Raw genomic sequence first — 18630 nt, 5'->3', positions numbered from 1 at the left:
GTGTATATGTGTGTGTGGGTGCGCAGTATATTTGAGGGCGTTTAGATATGTTTCGGTATGTATGTGAGGAGAGAGTGTGGTGCTCTGTGGGGCGATTTTGCTAATCGTGCTCATCTTGTTGGGGTAGGTGGAGGAGGGGCCTCATTCACTGCACAGCTCGCCTCTCAGTTTTAATTACACCCAATCCTCCAACATGTTCAAATATATACAACACACACATCTGGGGGACTTGGCATGCAGTGTTGGAAGGCAGGGGGGTGGTGGTGGTGATGGGGGTGGGGGGCTGCTCGGAAAGGGGGGGGCTGCTCGTCTGGCCTCGCTTTGCCGCACACTGTGGTTCCTGCCCCTCAGTTTTAATTGTAAACAACACATACTTCACTACACACGGAGAGGGAACGGCGATGGGTTCTCTAAACCCCCGGGTCCCTCCTGATGTGTGTGTGTGGTGGGGGTGGGGGGGGGGGGGGGGGGGGGGTTGTGATGCGATGCCCTGCATCTTGAGGTACTTGGCTGTAGTGCTGGGGGGCGCTGGCCTGGGGCGGGTAGCTGCCTGTGTGGGCCGGTTCTCCTGGGTATGGTCATGTCCCCCCTCCTGGGAGCGGGGGGGCGGGGGGGCTCTTGGCCCTGGGCTCTCAGGTCTGGTGCCCAGGGAGGTCGGTGTCTGCCCTGGGACCCGGATCCCGTGGCCACCGGGGATCCCGGCCACGTCTTTCCTCTGCCCCCTTCTAGACCGGTGTGTGGACGTCTGCCTGGGGGGTCTGGGGTCTGGGCTCTGGGACAGTCACTGGTGGTCTGAGCCCTCAGGGCCTCTCTGGCCTGCTTCTGGCCTTCTCAGGGGTCAGAGGTCATGATCATGCTGATCTTGTATCCCTCTTCACGTTCTACTTGTGGACCCGGTTCCCTTGTTCTCTTGTGGTGGGTTAGACTAATGGTGGTCTGTGGTAGACCTCTCCTGATGCTCTGGTGTAATTTGACACCTGGATCCTCCGCTTCACTACCAGCTATGTTCTCCCACAGAAGTACCACTGAGGTTCTGGAAAATCTCCGTGTTCCAGGTTTAGACTGGTTCCATCTGGGTAGTTCTGGATGAGTTCCAGACTGGTTCTAGATGAGTTTCCAGGGTTTGACCCCGTCTCCGGTGGACCCCCCCCCCCCCCCCCCCGTGGATCTGGTTCCGGCGGAGGCCGAGGCAGAACATGGAACGCCGGGTTCCGCTGCGGCTCTGAAGCGCGGTTCTGGCTGGCTGCAGGAGCAGAACGAGACGCGGCTCTGGGGACGGGGGGACGGGGGACGGCTGGACGGGGGACGACTCGCCGGGGACTCATTAAGTTTGAAATACCGGCTTTTTCTGGCAAATGTTTTTTTTTTTCTTTTTAATCCCCAAAATGACGGAGAACCTTTAAGCAGCTCCAAGTTCTCCTGATCGGAAAACAACCAAAAGCGGCTTTTTATTGTGAATGTCCTGAAGAATGAGACCGTCCCCCCATCGCCCCGTCCCTCCGTCCCCCCGTCCCCCGGCTGTCGGCGTCTCCTCCCTGACTCGCTCTCATTAGATGATTACAGTCTAATTAGGTAGCAAAGTTTTCTTTTCTGAAGAGGCTGAATGTCTTTTTAATGTCCTTCACTTCGGAGCCTCATCTTTTCGTCTCGCCGTTTCACCGGACTCTTTGCGGCGCCGTCGCGTGATTGGCCCGGAATGCCGCGTTCCGATGAAGTGCCGCTCTCCCAGGCCTCTCTCTTTTTTCTCTTTTCTCTCTTTTGTCCTCCGTTTGTTTTAACGGCCGCCGTTTCCTTTGTTTGAGCTTTCCGGCTGAAACTTGCCGGCGGAGCTTCAGACAGAATGTTTGTCTCTCGGTCTGAAGCCTCGGCTCGCGGCGGGCGGAGACCGCTGATCCCTGATCAGTCGCCGACGGCGCCGCACTCGTCCAATCCCCCGCTGGACTCACGCTAACGAGGCATTTTAGTTTTATCTATTAAAATTTTTATTTTTCATTTCTTTTTAATTGTTTGATTTTTTTTTCATTTCAATTCTTTGTTTTTTACTTTATTTTACTTTATTTTTAATTTTTAATTCCATTTTACACAATGTAAATTATTTTAAATTTCATTTTAGTCCTTTACTTTATTTATTTATTTATTTATTTGTTTGTTTTTATTTATTTCCCTAACCCTAACCCATTTGACTCCCTTATTGTAATTTTTTTTAATTTTTTTTATTTTAGTCGTTTCAGTTGGGATCTCACACACACACACACACACACACACACACACACGCAGGTTTCCCTGTGATTCATTGAAAACTGATTTAAATTCATTTGGTTTGTTTGTTTTCAGCCAGTCACAGAAGTGTGTTGTTTCCAGTTCGGTTTGTACTGGGTTTTTTATTGTCTGACTGTCTGAAGCAGAACGCGCCGCAGAACCCCGCCCGGCACCGCAGAGCCCCGCCCGGCGCCGCAGAACCCCGCCCGGCGCCGGTTCTTTGTCTCACGTCCGGTTCTCTGTCCCCACTCAGCTCCCGCTGCGCCGCCATCTGTGATGTCCTCCCGAGACGCCGCGGTGGGCAGCTGACCCCGCCAGCAAGCCGGAGACGCCGCCGCAGCAGACTCCGCCCCCTCGCCTCCGTCCTGACCGCCGGAGGCTCCGCCCTCTCGCCCTCCGTCCTGACCGCCGGAGGCTCCGCCCTCCGTCCTGCACGCAGAGGACTCCGCCTCCTCTCTGACCGAGCGCCCCCCCACCCCCCGGACGGACGCCGACACGCCGTCTGTCCGTCCGCCGCCACCGACCAACCGCAGCCAAAAAGCACGATATCGCAATCATCACCAGCAGCACCTTGACCACCAGCAGCACCTTGACCACCAGCAGCACCTTGCCCACCAGCAGAGCAGCCATGTCCCGCCGGAGGAAGTCGTCCAACCCCTGCATGGTCCGGGCCGCCGGCGAAGAGCGGGACAGGCCGGAGGACGTGATGGACGCCGAAGTCTCCAACGACGGGACGGAACGAGACCAGTCGGAAACGTCCGAATCGGCAGAAAACCCGCCGGAGCCCCGGCAGGAGGACCCGGAGGCTCCGGACCCACCAGCGAAGAACCGGGAACCTGAGCCGTCCCCTGCAGGACAGCAGTCTGATAGCGAAGACCAGATCCAGAACCCGGAGGACTCCGGCGGGGACAAGGATGACGGAGACCCGGAGTCCAACCAGACGGCGCAGAAGACGCAGCCCCGGGGCTACGAGTGTAAGTACTGCCCGTTCCTGACGCAGAACCTGAACGCCTTCAAGGAGCACGTGGACTCCAGCCACCCCAACGTCATCCTCAACCCGCTGTACCACTGCGCCGCCTGCAGCTTCCACACCAACAAGTTCGATTCCCTGACGGAGCACAACGAGGACCGGCACCCGGGCCGCACCGGCTTCAAGTTCCGGAGGATCACCGTGGACAACCAGACCGTTCTGGAGCAGACTGTCGAAGACACGGACGGCTCGGAGGACGGCGGCGGGTCGGACGAGCGGTGCGACGGTAAAACGGGCCCTGTGTCGCCCCCCAGCGGCCCCCCCACGGCGGCAGCGCCGGGCCTTCCTCCGCCGCTCTTCAGAGGATGCGACCTGAAAAGCCATCTGGAAGGTCTGGTCCAGAAAGACCAGATCACGGCGGTGAACATCAACGGGACGGTGATCATCCCCGACGCCGCCGTCCTGCAGGACGTGTCCCACGTCGCCCCGCTGCTGCAGCGCCCGCCCAACTTCACCGCCGTCCCCAAGATCGCCGTCCCGCTGAACACCACCAAGTACAACCCCTCGCTGGACGACAACCTGACACTGATGGCGTCCTTCAACAAGTTCCCGTACCCGACGCACGCCGAGCTGTCCTGGCTCACCGCCGCCTCCAAGCACCCGGAGGAGCAGATCAAGGTGTGGTTCACCACCCAGCGCCTGAAGCAAGGTATCACCTGGTCGCCCGAGGAGGTGGAGGAGGCCCGCAAGAAGATGTTCAACGGCTCCATCCCTCCGGCGCACCACACCTTCACCGTCCTGCCCACCGGCCCCCAGTCCCAGCCGTCCGCCGACGCCCCCGCGCCACCGGCGGTCCAGCACCCGGCCCCCGTCCAGAACGGAGGCCCCGCTCACGCCCTGAAGCGGCCGCTGCCCCCGCAGCTGGCCGGGACCTTCGGCCCCGAGGCCAAGCGGCCCGTCATGGCGGTCGCCCCACATTCCGGCGACGCCAAAGACAAAGTCCTGATGGCCCCCCCTCCCCCACCCCCGCCCCAGAAAGACCGTCACTCGATGGCCCCACCTGCCGCCGCCCTGGAGATGAAGAGACCCGTAGCAGCGCCCCTGGTGGCCGCCGAGGCCAAGAGGTCGTCCGCCGCCGTGCCTTTACCGTCTCCGTCTCCCTTGTCCAAAGGAAAGATTCTCTCCGCGTTAGGAAGCCCCAAAACCAAGCCGGTGGTTTCGCTCCCCTCCATTGTCTTTCCAGAGTCCCTGACCCGGCCCATGATCGCCCCCCCGCCTATCTTCGCCCCCCCATTTAAAAACTCTCTACTTCTCCCTCGTGGCGGAGCCAAAGATAAATCCCCGAACGGACACTCGCTGGACCCCAACGCGCCGACGTCCCCGATAAGGAGACCCCCGATCATCCAGTCCCTCCACGCCCCGCCTAAAGCCCCGGGACAGATCCCAGGGTTCCCCTTCGACGGCAAGAAACTGCAAGAACAGCAGGGGGTGGAGCTGAAGGCCAGCTACCCCCGGGGAGACAAGGGGGTCAGTCCTCTGTCCGAGGCCAACGGAGCGTCTCGCTTCGACAGCAAATGGGTCCACGATCAGAACTCGGTGTCTCACAACGGGGTTCCGCACGTGGACTGCATGGACGCCATAACGGCGCTCAAACCGGGATTCCAGCACAAGTCGTCCTCGGTCCTGACCCAGTTCCCCCTCCTGGAGCGCATGAAAGGAAAGTCCGCCAAGCAGCTGAAGGTCCTGGAGGAGAACTTCCTCCGGAACAGCTTCCCCACACATGGCGACGTGGACCACCTGGTGGTGTCCACCCGCCTGTCCCACCAGGAGATCGAGAGCTGGTTTGCGGAGCGCCGCGCTCTGCGCGACAACCTGGAGCAAGCCCTGCTCAACTCCATGGGCACCAAGCGGGGCGCCGGGGAGAACCCGCTCCAGCACCCGGCCCTCCAGCTCAACGGGATCCACAGAGCCGGCGGCCGGCTGAGCAGCCCCCCCCCGCCGCTCCCGCCCACCCCCCTCCCCCACACCCACCCCCTCCCCTGCGCGGTGCCTCCGGACGGCCGCTCGCCGGCGCTCCTCAAGGACGACTTCGCCTGGCCCGAGGAGTCTGGCCGGACGGGACTGATGAGGGCCGAGCTCGCCCGCTGGTTCAGCGACGGCCGGCTGCCAGGCGGCGGCGGCGCAGAGCTGACCGAGCTCCTGAACGGAGGGCGGGGGCCGCCGGGGGGCTCCCCCGAGAACGCCCCGCCCCGGCGCCGTCAGGACGGAGCGATGGGCGGCAGCAAGGTGCTGGAGGTGGAGCTGGGCTGGCTGATGGACCAACGAGGAGCCGGCTTCGGCGGCCAACAGCACGACGAGCTGCAGGAGCGCTTTGCTGGAAGGTACGTGGGTTCGATTCCTGTCTGTGTCTGGAGAAGGTCTAGAACCAGCTGAAGGTCTAGAACCAGCTGAAGGTCCAGAACCAGCTGAAGTTATGCCTCTGCTGTCCGTCTGTCCGTCACTGAGTCCAGCTGTGTCCCCGGTTCTCCAGGCTGAGGCAGCAGAACGTGGAGGAGCTGAAGAACGGGGGGCAGAACGGGGGGACGGTGAGGGACGTCTTCAGCAGCTGGCTGGAGGACGGAACCACCAGACGGGGACGCAGCCTGGTTCTAGACCGAGACCGGAAGATGGACGATGCATCCGGGAGGCTGACCGGATAAAAGGTGAGTCCCCGAGGATCCAACAGAACCTTTAGTGACAGAACCTCTAATAGAACCTCTAACAGAACCTCTCCTGTCAGGTTGATCTGGTCTCATATCACTAGTCAGGATCAACAGACCAGTGGTTGTGGTAGAACCTTCTCTGGAGCTGAACCGCTGTAAGTCAGGTTCTCCTGACAGTGACAGACAGACCATCCCCCCCCCCCCCCCCCCCCCCCAGCCCCCCCGTCCCCCCGTCCCCCTGTCAGCGTCCCTCGGGGCTTCAGGGAAGCGGTCTTTGTGGTCCCGGAATAGCGGCGGCCCCCCGCTGAGGCGGAGTCGGGACGATGAAAGCCCCGCCTGGGGCCGAGCCAGACGCCAGACTCTGACGGAACGTTCCGCGTCTTTCTTCTTTTGGGGTTTTAAAATAGAACTTCCTGTAAACAGGCGGACGCCTCGAATCAATAGTCCATCAGGAATGATTTGAAAAACCAACATGTGGATTTAAGCCGCGACAGACTTTGATCAGGTTTCAGGTCCCAGAGGGACGGACGGCGCCGAAGAGACCAAGACTAGAAATGAGGATTAGAACTGAACTGAAACGGAGGACAACAGGAAGTTCACGAAAAACTGAAAGGAAAAATCAATGTGTTCGTGTTTTTAGTGGCTCCGCCCACTGAAACCATCGCTGGTGTGATGTGTCACAGCTGACTGACCCTTTTCGCCCCCCCCCCCCGCAGGTCTTCTGGACTCGCTGCTGCTGGAAACAATCAGACCGAAGCCGACAGTCGGAGCTCCACAACGTTCCTCTGTTTCGTCCTTTTGGGGATTTTTGAAGAATTTTCACACAGCTCCTCCTCCTCCTCCTGTGGCTCCTCCTCCTCCTCCTCTGGCTCCTCCTGTGACTCCTCCCCCTCCTCTGGCTCCTCCTCCTGCAAGTTAACCCCTATTGCGTGGGAGGAGCAGGAGGAGTTAGATGAGGGGGAGGGGCCAGGAGGGGGAGGAGCCAGGAGGAGGGGGGATGTAGGTGATGATGTGTGACCCGCGTTGCCATGGAGATGTGATGATGATGAGGAGGAGAAGAGGATGAAGGTCAACCAGAGAACTGAAGGTGTGTCTGCAGCAGCAGTCTGACCGTCAACAAACAAACAAACAAACAAACTGAGAGCCAAAGCTGATCTGCTGCTGTTAGGACGGAGGTTCTCCTCCTCCTGCTCCTCCTCTTCCTCCTCCTCCTCCTCCTCCTCCTCCTCCTTTTCCTCCTCCTCCTTTTCCTCCTCCTTCCTCTTCCTCCTCCTCCTCCTCCTTTTCCTCCTCTTCCTCCTCCTGCTCCTCCTCCTCCTCCTCCTCCTCCTCCTCCTCCTCTTCCTCCTCCTGCTCCTCCTCCTCCTCCTCCTCCTCCTCTTCCTCCTCCTCCTGCTCCTTCTCCTCCTGTCATATAATCTGTTTTCTTTCTTCAGATTTAGAAGTTTTTGTCACTTTTTTCAAAACAGCAGGAAGTTTTATTTCCTTTCCTTCTTTGTTTGTTTGTTTGTTTTATTTCTTTTCATCTCAGTTCAGTCTCGGTTTTCACTTTTAAAAAAGCAGACGTTTGTCAGTCTTCCTCCGTCCTTCTGTTCCTTTTTTTCTCGCCTTGAAGCTGAAGGTGAACCGCTGGAGAACCGCACTAAAAGACAGAGACAGGACGGAACCGAGGGAACGCTTCAGAGGCTCCGCCTCCTGCTGGGGGCGGAGCCACCAGAGGGGCGGAGCTTCAGGAGGATTTTTTAAAAAACGAATCACAAAAAGCACCTTTGGACCCTTTTTCCTTTTTTACTGTGCTGAAGTGAAGTCAAGTGCTATTATATTATTATTATTATTATTATTATTATTACCGTCATCATGACACTATCATACTCTTCGTATCGTAGCCACTCTGTCTGGAACCTTTCCGAAGAAACGCAAAGAAAAAAAAATTGAACCTGAAGCTGATCTTCATTTCTCGCTCCGGCAAACACGTTCCACCAGGTGGCGCTCTTTAAGGAACCGGAACGTGACGAATAAGCTGCAACGAGAACGGAGCAGCTGGACTCTGCTGGACTCTGCTGGACTCTGCTGGACTCTGCTGGACTCCGGTCAGTCCAGAGTCTGCTCTTCATTCACCAGATTCGAACCGGGAACCCCAGTGCCTCTGGACCGTCTCTTCACTCGTTCACCAGCATCGCATCTGTGGGCCGAGCGCTCAGGACGTCCATCACAGCCTGGACTCGAACCGGGGTTCCCGCAGAGTGCTAACCACTACACACACACACCGCTCGGCTCTCTCCCGTCGTCTTTTCGTTCTTCCCTCCCTCGTCGCCGGTTCTCCGTCACGTGAGAAATCGGACTCGGAGCTTCTCGTTCTGGACGTTCTGGACGTTTGTTTCCATTCCGAAGGAGAGACGGGAAAAAGAACGCTCAGCTTCTTTGTGTTGTCGTCGTTTCCTGGTTCAGACTAAAGATGAAACATTTATCTAAATACTGTATTTACCCACCCAGGGCTGGCCTCCGCAGCAGGGGGCGGGGCCAGACAGCCCAGGGGGCGGGGCCAAACACCCCAGGGGGCGGGGCCTAGAGCAGCCCAATGCTCAGCTCTACACAGACCAATGGGGAGGGGCCAGATCAGCCACTGGAGCAGTCTTACACCACCAAAATGGGCGGGGCCTCGACCAGCCAAAGCTGTGGGGATAAACCCTCCAGTGGGGCGGAGCTTAAACCAGCAAGTGGCGCCCCCTGCTGGGCGTGGCCTGGGCGCCCCCTGATGGCTGTGGCCTCGGCGCCCCCTGCTGGGCGTGGCTTCGGTGCCTCCTGCTGGGCGTGGCCTCGGTGCCTCCTGCTGGGCGTGGCCTCGGCGCCCCCTGCTGGGCGTGGCCTCGGCGCCTCCTGCTGTTCGCCTCGACTCGCTTCAGAGTTTTATTTTTGCAGAGTAAAGTCGGAACGTTCTATTTTTCTGATGATTGAATGTATTTTCTTTGGAGGAATGACGTGAAGCGTTTACTGTCTGAATGTCGGAACGAGGAAGAGAACCGAGAACCAAGACCCGTCAGCTTCCATTAGCCTGCAAGTTCACTGATCCAGGTCCAGTCGGTTCTCCCGGTTCCCTCCAGGGCTCTGCTGCCATGATGACGGAGCGTTGGGCCGTCATGGCGTCTTTGCTCGGAGCTGACGGGTCTGATTTGACTCTGAGGTGGTTCTTCAGAGTTCTTTGGGACCGATGTTCTGGGTTCTGCTCCTCTTTCTTTTACACTTTGTTCGCTCATGCTTGAATTTCGACGTCCTTGTGCCTGAATTTCCCCCAAAAGCTTCGGATTCCTGAAACGCCTTGAGTCCCGAAGCCAGAGAACCGTTCCATCATCTGGACGGTTCCGTGAATCGGTGGGGCTCCGGGTTTGAATCGAAGGTCTTTCGGAACCAGGCTCTGGGTCGGATTCTCGAGGCCTTTTGGGGGAACCGGGCGGAACTGTCGTGGAGGCGCGTTGAGGCCAGCCCTGCTTCATCTCCGAGGTTCTGCTTCTTCTTCTACTGTCAAACAAAACCAGCGCCGGGAGCAGGAACGGCCCCGCCGCCGCGCCAGCACCGCGGCTCCGCCCTTTTTTTAACCTTCGCTTGCTCCGGACGCCGAGCGGCTGTGGTTCCAAACGCGGCGGAGCCGTTTCTGCAGAACCGGAACCGCCAAACAACCTGTTGATGTCTGCTGTATTTCAATAAAACAGCCTTTTGTCAAACGGTGACCTCTGACCTCCTCACTGAGTCTGAACGCCGGAACAGCGGAGACGCTGAGCAGGAACTAGCAGCCAGGGTCAGGATCAGGAACCAGGGTCCGGGTCAGCAGCTGGGGTCAGCGTCGGTAGCCAAGGTCAGGGTCACAGGTCAGCTTCAGGTGCTAGGGTTAGCATTAGCATCAGCAGCCAAGGTTAGTGTTAGCATAAGGAGCCGGGGTTGCCGTTAGCATCAGCAGCCGGGGTTAGCATTAGCATAAGGAGCCGGGGTTAGTGTTAGCATCAGCAGCCCCCCTCCCCCCAGGAGCCCCATGGTGCAGGATGGTTCAGGACACGTGGAGCATAAAGTACATTATCGTCTGCATACAGGGAGAACCTCATGTTTGTTCCTCAGATTCCCAGTGGACCAAAGTGAGCTTTAATGTTGTATTGTGTGTGTGTGTGTGTGTGTGTGTGTGTGATTTTCAGTCAGATTGCAGGTAAACATAGAGCTCCTGGTTCCAGACCAGATTCTGGTCTCTGTCTCAGGTTCTTCTGGACCAGCCTCTGATTTTCACATCAATAGTCTGTTGATTTAATTTCAGGAGTTAAAGTTTAGCATCAATCAGCCAATCACAGCACCTCCTCTGTCCACGTGATGCGGTCATGTGACAGGCGGGACCAATCACATTCCATCTGGTTTACAGAGTCCGGTATGGAGACGTCCTGCTGGACTCACTGCAGTCTGCAGAACGGGATTTGGGAACGCTGCGGAGAACGTCAGGAAAGATTCTCCACTGTATTTACCGTCTGGTGTGTTTCCTTTAGAACGGTTCTCTCCTGTGGCTACAGAGTAAAAGTACACCGTTTCCGGTGGTTCTTGTGGAGCCACAGGGTCCAGAATATGTGAGGGTGAAGCTTTTCTTAAAGAACACTGTCAAAGCATTCCGTGTTCTCGGAGGCAGCGGGTTCTCTCCCTGCAGACCGGAGAACCATGCAGTCTGTCGTTGGTGTTCTAACAGCGGAGGAGCGGAACTCAGAACCGCTCCACCCATAGACGGAGGAGAACCTCGGGGCCCGTGAGGCGGAACGTGAGCGAGGCGCCTCGTGCCTGTTTAGCATTTCTGAGCGGCTCATTGTGGATGTTCTCCACGTGGCCCGCGGAACGCGGTAATATCTGCCGGTATTCTCCCAGGATCCGGTTCTGCTGCCGTTAATTTCAGATAAGCTCCGCCTCCGGAATCACAATGAGGAGGAAGGGGCCCGTAAAACAGAATGAGGAGCACGGCGAGAACTAAGTGTGTGTGTGTGTGTGTGTGTGTGTGTGTGTGTGTGTGTGTGTGTGTGTGTGTGTGTGTGTGTGTGTGTGTGTGTGTGTGTGTGGGGCTCTAAATATTCATGCGCCGTGGAGTGTGTTCTCGCCTCGTGTCTCAGCAGATAAATCGACCTGTGAAAGAAGAACGTTTCTCCAGAAAACCCTTTTTGTGTCTGGTGCTGCGTTCGAGTCCCGCGGGAAATCAGGTAAATATGAGTTCTGCACTCGAACCCCCCCCCCCCCCCCCCCCCGCCCCCCCCGCCCCCCCCCCCCACCACCACCACCACCACCACACACACACACCACCCCCGCCCCCCTTCCTCCTGCTGGTAAACACACTCCAAACACACACCGCTTCAATCCCAGCCTGGTAAAATATGTTGAAACAGTTTATGATATGGTGTGTGTGTGTGTGTGTGTGTGTGTGTGTGTGTGTGTGTGTGTGTGTGTGTGTGTGTGTGTGTGTGTGTGTGTGTGCGCGGTCAGATGAGAGGAGCTCATGTTCCGCAGCGTTTACTGTAAAAACAAAAGGTTCTGGAAGGAAAACAGACAAAATAAAGGTCAGAACAGCTTTTCAGAACATCAGGAGTCGGAGAACAGCGAGCGGGGAGAACCAGCAGCAGAACAGGCGGAACTGGACCAGTGACGGAATGTTTTAGGTCAAGATCAAGTCAGTGACGTGAGGAGAACCAGACCAGGAGACAAGGTCCTGCATCCAATCAGTGCTTAGACCTCCAGCCTGTGGGGGCGGGGTTTAGCTGACCTGTGGGGGCGGGGTTTAGCTGACCTGTGGGGGCGGGGTTTAGCTGACCTGTGGGGGCGGTGTGGAGCAGTGTAGGGTCTGTGGAGGTCAGACTGTCCAGATGTTCATCATGTCCTCCGCTGGACTTGAGGACAGACGTTCTGTCTGGTGGAACCTCTGCTCTGGAGACGTGAAAAGCTTCGGTTCTTTCCGTTCTCCAGCACGGTTCCTGCCAGTTCTCGTCTCCGTCTCCTACACTGACTGGTTTTGAACGCAGCAGAACCGAGCTGGTGTCCAACGCGCCGGTGGAACCGTTCCCGGTCCTCCCACTGAGACAGTCCAGATGTTTCTGCCTCTGCAAACTCTCAGGTTTTCCTGGAACGGAGAATCAGGCAGGTGTGAGATGAGGACCTTAAAGTGTGAATCCTGTTTTTACTGGACGACAGCTCGTCAGCAGCCAGGAGAACCGCTCAGATCCAGACCAGAACCCTGCTAGAACCTCAGATTGAGACATGCAAAATCTTTCTCAGTGAGTTCATGAGGAACCACGTCAGGACACACACACACACACACACACACACACACCGTGTTGTGCCAGCTGTGTTAGCGTAGCTCCCTGGTTCTCTCTGTTCTTGCTGGTTCTGCTGATCAGCAGGGATATTCATAAATCGGTCAGCATCACATGTTTCATAGCTGTTAGCATTAGCATGGAAACTGCAGCAAAGTGAGAGAGGTGGACAGGAAGTGAGAGACGGGGACAGGAAGTGAGAGAGGTCAACACATGGGAAAAACTCAGAAAGGGTTCTGATTGGACAGCCAGTGGGTTCCGTCTGCTGGACAGGAACCGGTTCTGGTGTCAGCGTTCCTTCCTTTCCTTCGTAGTGAACTTTGATCCTTGAGGTTTAAAACGTTGCGGGTCGTTCTCGTCCCGCCGAGCTGCTCGTCTCATTACGTCCAGTTCTTCTGAGTTTCCTCCTCTCCGCTGGAGAACCCGGATCCAGCCGGGTCCAGCAGGGTCCAGCTCTCTCCCTGTCCAAGCCTCACATCAGAGCCGTCTGTGTGTGTGTGTGTGTGTGTGTGTGTGTGTGTGTGTGTGTGTGTGTGTGTGTTTATTTGAAGGACAATGTGCAGTTACATTAAAAAGATGGCTGCACCAGATTTAGCACAAAGCTACTTTCCATCTCCCTCCTTGACATTTAACTAGGGGTGGGACTCGATTAAAAAAATTAATCTAATTAATTAGGGCCTTTGTAATTAATTAATCTCAATTAATCGCATCTCGATATTTGACCCAAGATCAGTGAGAACCTTTCTTTTTCTAATGGATTTTGGTATAGTGAATCAATATAGTGATACATGAGCTTAAGCAACAAAACACTGTTCATTTTTTCAGCAAGGAAGGAGAAATTTAACCAAGACAAATAAACCAATACATACTGATTAGTGCAACTTTTGTTGGGCTGGGCGAGGGTCCTTGAAGTAGTCGGAGTGACGTCCTCTTCCACTCTAGCTGTATGCGAGGCTTGCGTGTTGGCCGCTGCTGCGACAGGCTTAGCATTCAGATGATATAGCAGGCTCGATGTGCTGCGATGGGATGCAAATTCTTTGCTGCACAATGTGCATACAGCTTTGGTTTTATCCACGCTGCCATCCGCTGGCTTTTAAATCTAAATTTTCTGTGCACGAGACCAAGTAGTGCGCTGTCGTCGGGAGCAGTGTTGCCAACTCCCCAGTAAGGAAAGTCACTATTGGCTGTCCTAAAAGTCGCCAGAAGTCGCTAGATGAGGTCGTTACTAAGGCTGTGACTTTAACGCGTTACGATTAATTAATTTCAGAAATTTTAACGCGATAAAAAAATTATCGCAAATTGTCGCGGAACGTTTGTCACCAGACGAGATTCACCCGGACATATTTCGCTGTGACACAACAACGAAACTGCTCCCGACTTGGTGACTTTCTCGTTAAATCTGGCGACTTTCCAAAGCCTCCTGGGACTTTTTTTGTCAAAAGCGACTAGCAACAAATTTAGCGACTTTTTCTGGAGCTCTGGAGACGTGACAGGACGTCTCGTCTCGTTCTGCAGCTGCTGTCCTCAATGAGCTGCGGGAGCTGCGTGAGCCCCTCCCCCGTCCCAAAGCACTCACAGGCGGCCGGTCTCAGCAGCGCCCCCTGCTGCAGGCAGAGCAGAGAGCAGACCCACACCACTCCTCCACACTTCAAATGAATCGCGTGTGCGCAAATACGCCGCTGCTCACTTGCTGACAAACCAAGAATCAACAGAAGAAAATTCATTTGTAGTTCTAAACATATTTAGGGTGTTTTTTTAACTCACATTTTGCTTCTCCCATGACGTTATTCCTCTCTCCTACAGCGTCCATTACAATTACATGCAAATTGCAAATTAGGTAACGACTAGGGGTGGGACTCAATTAAAAAAATTAATCTAATTAATTAGGGCCTTTGTATTTAATTAATCTCAATTAATCGCATATCGATATTTGACCCGAGATCAGTGAGAACCTTTCTTTTTCTAATGGATTTGGCAGCTTTGGAAAGTCGCCAGATTTAACGAGAAAGTCACCAAGTCGGGAGCTGTTTCGTTGTTGTGTCACAGCGAAATATGTCCGGGTGAAACTCGTCCGGTGACAAACGTTCCGCGACAATTTGCGATAATTTTTTTATCGCATTCAAATTTCTGTAATTAATTAATCGTAACTAACGCGTTAAAGTCACAGCCTTACATTTAACATATGTAAAAATAAAAGACAATACAGGTTAAATTCAATTATACAAAAGTACAAAATATTCAATTTTCAGTGCATAAAATAGTTGCATCAAGTACAATAAGTAAAAAAGTAAAGAGTAAAACTGTGTGTGTGTGTGTGTGTGTGTGTGTGTGTGTGTGTGTGTGTGTCTTGTTGAATCTTTTCTTCCTGAATGTCTATTTCGGTTCATTAAAGCAGAATCAAACTTTCGAACAGAGGATCAGTGGCGGGAGAACAAAGCGCTCTCGGGTTCTTTTCTTCTCGGTTCTCAGACGTTCCGGAGTCGTCCATGTCGGCGCTCGCAGTTTAATTCTGCTGTCAGAACAGAGGACGGCCGCCGCCGCCGCCGTGCTCCCGCGAGGCTCCTTCAACTGCTCGGTTCTTCAAACACCTCTGACTCCGCGGTTCTTCATCTTCCTCGTCTGAACCTGATCAAATCAAACCGTATTCAAAGTGAGGCGCGGGACCGCGGCGCGGGGCGAGGCGTTCCTCTCGGGTGGTCTCGGCGCAGCCCGAGAACGCCGCCGCAGATCAAACTCCATCTGGAGAACAGACGATCCGGAGTAATGAAGACAAATCAGCCTGGGCTGGTTCACAGGTTCTAAATAAAGGAACGTCTCAGAACACTTCGAGGAACACACCCAGCCCCCACGTCTGTTAGGGAATCAAACCAGCAACCACAGACTGAAACAGCAGAACATGGGGTGGAGCAGGTGGTGCTCTGTGGCCACTGGGAGTGAACTGACTGTTTGCAGGTTCTGATGGTTCTGATGGTTCTGGTTGTTCTGCGCTGCGCTCCGCTCGCCTCTCGCTCCACCGCGCCGCTGACGGAGGCGACAGCTGACGGAGGCGGCGGTGAGCAGGTGTGTTTACCGACGTCCTGCCAGAACACTGTTGACTCCGTCGCTGCTGTTCCTCACGTTGACTCAGGAACCAAGCGGCTTTTTAAAGTTCGCCTCGTTCTGACTGAACAACGTGACGATGGGTGGAGTGGACGGGGGTTCGGGTCCAGGTCCGGCTCCGGGTCCTGATCCTGCTCCAGGTCTGCAGGCATTTCCAGAAAGTCTGGTTTTCACACTGACTCTGAGCTGAAAGCGTTTCCAGTCGCCGTCACCATGGAAACAAAAGCTTCTACTTTTAATTTGAAAAGGTGTGAATGGAGCCCGAAAGTCTCCTCGGAGCAGAAAGTGCTGGTTTTTCACAACAATTGTCTGGGTGGTGACATTCGCTTCCACACGGCGTCTCATCAACGGAACGCCGCCGCTTCACGGCTCGGCTGCTTCCTCTGCCTCCAGCCCCCAGCCGGTTCTCCCTGTTAGTCATACAAACTGCAGAACCAGACCCAGAACCAGACCCTGCAGCACTGTGGCGTGTGTGTGTGTGTGTGTGTGTGTGTGTGTGTGTGTGTGTGTGTGTGTGTGTGTGTGTGTGTGTGTGTGTGTGTGTGTGTGTGTGTGTGTGTGTGTGTGTGTGTGTGTGTGTGTGTGTGTGTGTGTGTGTGTGTGTGGTGTGTGTGTGGGGAGGGGGGGTGCGGCTAGAGCGTCGCGCCTCGCCTCTCAATCTTAATTACGTCTAATCATCTAACAGGACCAAATACATACAACATAGGGGGACTGCTCGTTGCTCGTTTGGCCTCGCTCGCGGCACGGTGTGGTTCCTGCCCCTTAATTTTGATTGTGAACAACATATACTTCATCAACACGCTTAAGCTGTGTCTTCTACACCGGGTTTCCGGGTCTCTTCGGGTGGGGGGTGAGGGGCTGGGGCTATTGATTCCCCACAGGCCAGGCAGAGGACCGTGGTAGGAAGGGGGGGGGGGGCTCGAATCTGGGTTCTGGGATGGCCACCAGTCATCTGGGCCCTGAGGAACTCTCTGGCTTGCTTCTGGTCCTCTCAGGGGTCACAGGTCATGATCAGGCCGACCTTGTTCTCTTGTGGTGGGTTATACTAACGGTGATCTGTAGTAGGCCTCTCCGGATGCTCTGGTGTAATTTGACACCTGGATGCTCAGCTTCACGTCCTAGTTCACTACCAGCTATGTTCTCCAACAGAAGTCCGTAGTGTCCATATTAATTAATGACTGTCGTGTCTTTGCTCTGTCTTCCTTGTCTTCACCCAATTTCTGTTGTTGCTGTTGTTTGTTCACAAGTTTCTTTCTTCCACTTTTTGTCTCTTTACCTGTTTTTTTGTCCCCCTGTCAGTCCAGCAGGACTCAAACTTAATAAAATAAATGAAGAAAGCAGGTTAACAAGGGGAGCTTTATACTCATAATCTCCTCTGGAAGAGCAGATCTTTCGGGAACGTAACAGCAGCAGAACCTCCACTCTGCTGCTTCCTGCTGGAGAAGACAGTTTAGAGATAAATAACCTGCTGCAGCTAACCTGCGGTGAGTAACCTGCAGCAGCTGGCCCGGCGCCACAGCAGGCAGGATTTGATGCTGGTGAGTTTCACACAGTTTGGTTCCAACCTTCAGTCTATTAGCTCCTGTTGGCACAGCGGTGGAGAGCGCCACGCCCGGTCTCGACTGGCGGTGGTGGAGAGCGCCACGCCCGTACTCAGCTGACGGTGGTGGAGAGCGCCACGCCCGGTCTCGGCTGGCGGTGGTGGAGAGCGCCACGCCCGGACTCGGCTGGCGGTGGTGGAGAGCGCCGCGCCCGGTCTTGGCTGGAAGCTCGGTGCCGTGAGGCCGGTACTCCGGTGGGTGGAGCAGCCGGCAGGTCCGACCGGATGGTTTTGGCGCCGCGGCTCCCGCTTTATTGCTCAAACAGTGGAGACGGCGCTGACAGAAGCCGCCGTCACGTCTCCGTCAGCCGCGGTGAAGAGAGAGATTAAGACTCCGGGTGTCTTTAATATTTAAACTTGGAAACAAACAACGGCAATCATCCTGGAGAATCAGCCAGGGGTTCACACACACACACACACACACACACACACACACACACACACACACACACACACACACACACACAGAGGTTCGTATTTCTATCCTTGTGGGGACCTTCCATTGACTCCCATTCATGTCTAACTCCTAACCCTGACCCTGACCCTGACCCAGACCACCACACAGCCTAACCCTAAAGAAATGTTTTGACCTTTCACTTTTTCAGTAACAACAACATGGTCAAGAAAACACTGTTTCCCTCATGAGGACCGGAAGAAGGTCCCACAAGGCACATCGTGCAGGTTTTTCTATCCTTGTGGGGACATTTGGTCCCCACAAGGATAGAAAAACACGCGCTCACACACACACACACACACACACACACACACACACACACACACACACACACACACACACACACACCAGTTTGAAACCAGACAAAAAAACTTCGTGTCTTGTGTCTGTTGGCTTTGTTTCACTGTTTCACTGTTTGATTGTGTTTAATTGTGTGTCGCTGTGTTTCCGTCTCGTCGGTGTGTTTTCTTGTGTTTGTGTGTTTTCTTGTGATTTTCTTCTTTGACCTCCATCAACACTCTTTCATGTCTTCCTCCAAAAATAATCCTTTCATAGACGACGGTTCTTGGTGACGGTGTCAGACGGAGTGTTGTGGTTGGAGCTGTCGGCGTGCGTCGCCGCTCGGCTCGTCACGGTGAAGCGGCGCCGCACTGACAGCTTCCCGGCGCCGCGCCGGCTCCTCACAGGCCGGAGGACTCTGAGGGGGTCTCTGCTGGTCTCATGGCATCCAGTCTGGACCGGTGGGGGTTGATCCGGCTCAGGACCATTGGGGTCCATTCGGGTCAGGACCAGTGGGGGTAGATAGGGACCAGGACCGGTGGGGGTTGATCTGAATCAAGACCAGGACCGGTCCCCACCGGTCCAGATCAAGACCACTGGAGGTAGATCTGAGTCTGCACTGATAAGGGTCAATCCAGATCAGGACTGATTGGGGTAAATCTGGATCAGACGGTCTCTGCAGAGCCCTGAATGCAGCAAGGAGCCACATGAGGTCCAATCAGAAGGTGAGACGTTCCGTCCCGTGACCCGTCCCGTCACCTGAGAACCAAAGAACCTGGAGGAGATGGTGTGTCTCATGCTTCGTCTCAGGTGGGACGTGATGACTGGTCTTGGAGTGGACGTCTTCCGACGGTCTTTCATGTGAGGACCACCTGGACGTGTCCAGCGTCTCCGATCAGGAAGAGCTGCTGATCCATCGTGAAATGTGAGCTGCAGTTTGTTGGAACGTC

At 55.2% G+C, this 18630-nt stretch overlaps 1 protein-coding gene across 5 annotated transcripts in view; it reads left to right on the top strand.

Moving 5' to 3' along the window:
- Positions 1-7846, top strand: part of zhx2b (zinc fingers and homeoboxes 2b) — a 41798-nt gene extending 33952 nt beyond the window's left edge. For 4 of the 5 annotated variants that reach the window (XM_030121163.1, XM_030121165.1, XM_030121162.1 and 1 more), the window contains 3 exons: positions 2513-5610; positions 5760-5931; positions 6648-7227. In XM_030121163.1, coding sequence (XP_029977023.1) covers positions 2888-5610; positions 5760-5928 — 2892 coding nt within the window. In that variant the 5' untranslated portion in view covers positions 2513-2887 and the 3' untranslated portion in view covers positions 5929-5931; positions 6648-7227. Of the gene's footprint in view, positions 1-2512; positions 5611-5759; positions 5932-6647; positions 7228-7546 lie in introns of those variants that run through there. The other variant, XR_003934026.1, reaches the window with a different exon arrangement.
- The last annotated feature ends 10784 nt before the right edge of the window (positions 7847-18630 follow it).

Source organism: Salarias fasciatus, chromosome 22 (genome assembly GCF_902148845.1).
Source record: "Salarias fasciatus chromosome 22, fSalaFa1.1, whole genome shotgun sequence".
NCBI classification, from domain to species: Eukaryota; Metazoa; Chordata; class Actinopteri; order Blenniiformes; family Blenniidae; genus Salarias; species Salarias fasciatus.
This window is presented reverse-complemented; position numbering and strand designations above follow the sequence as displayed.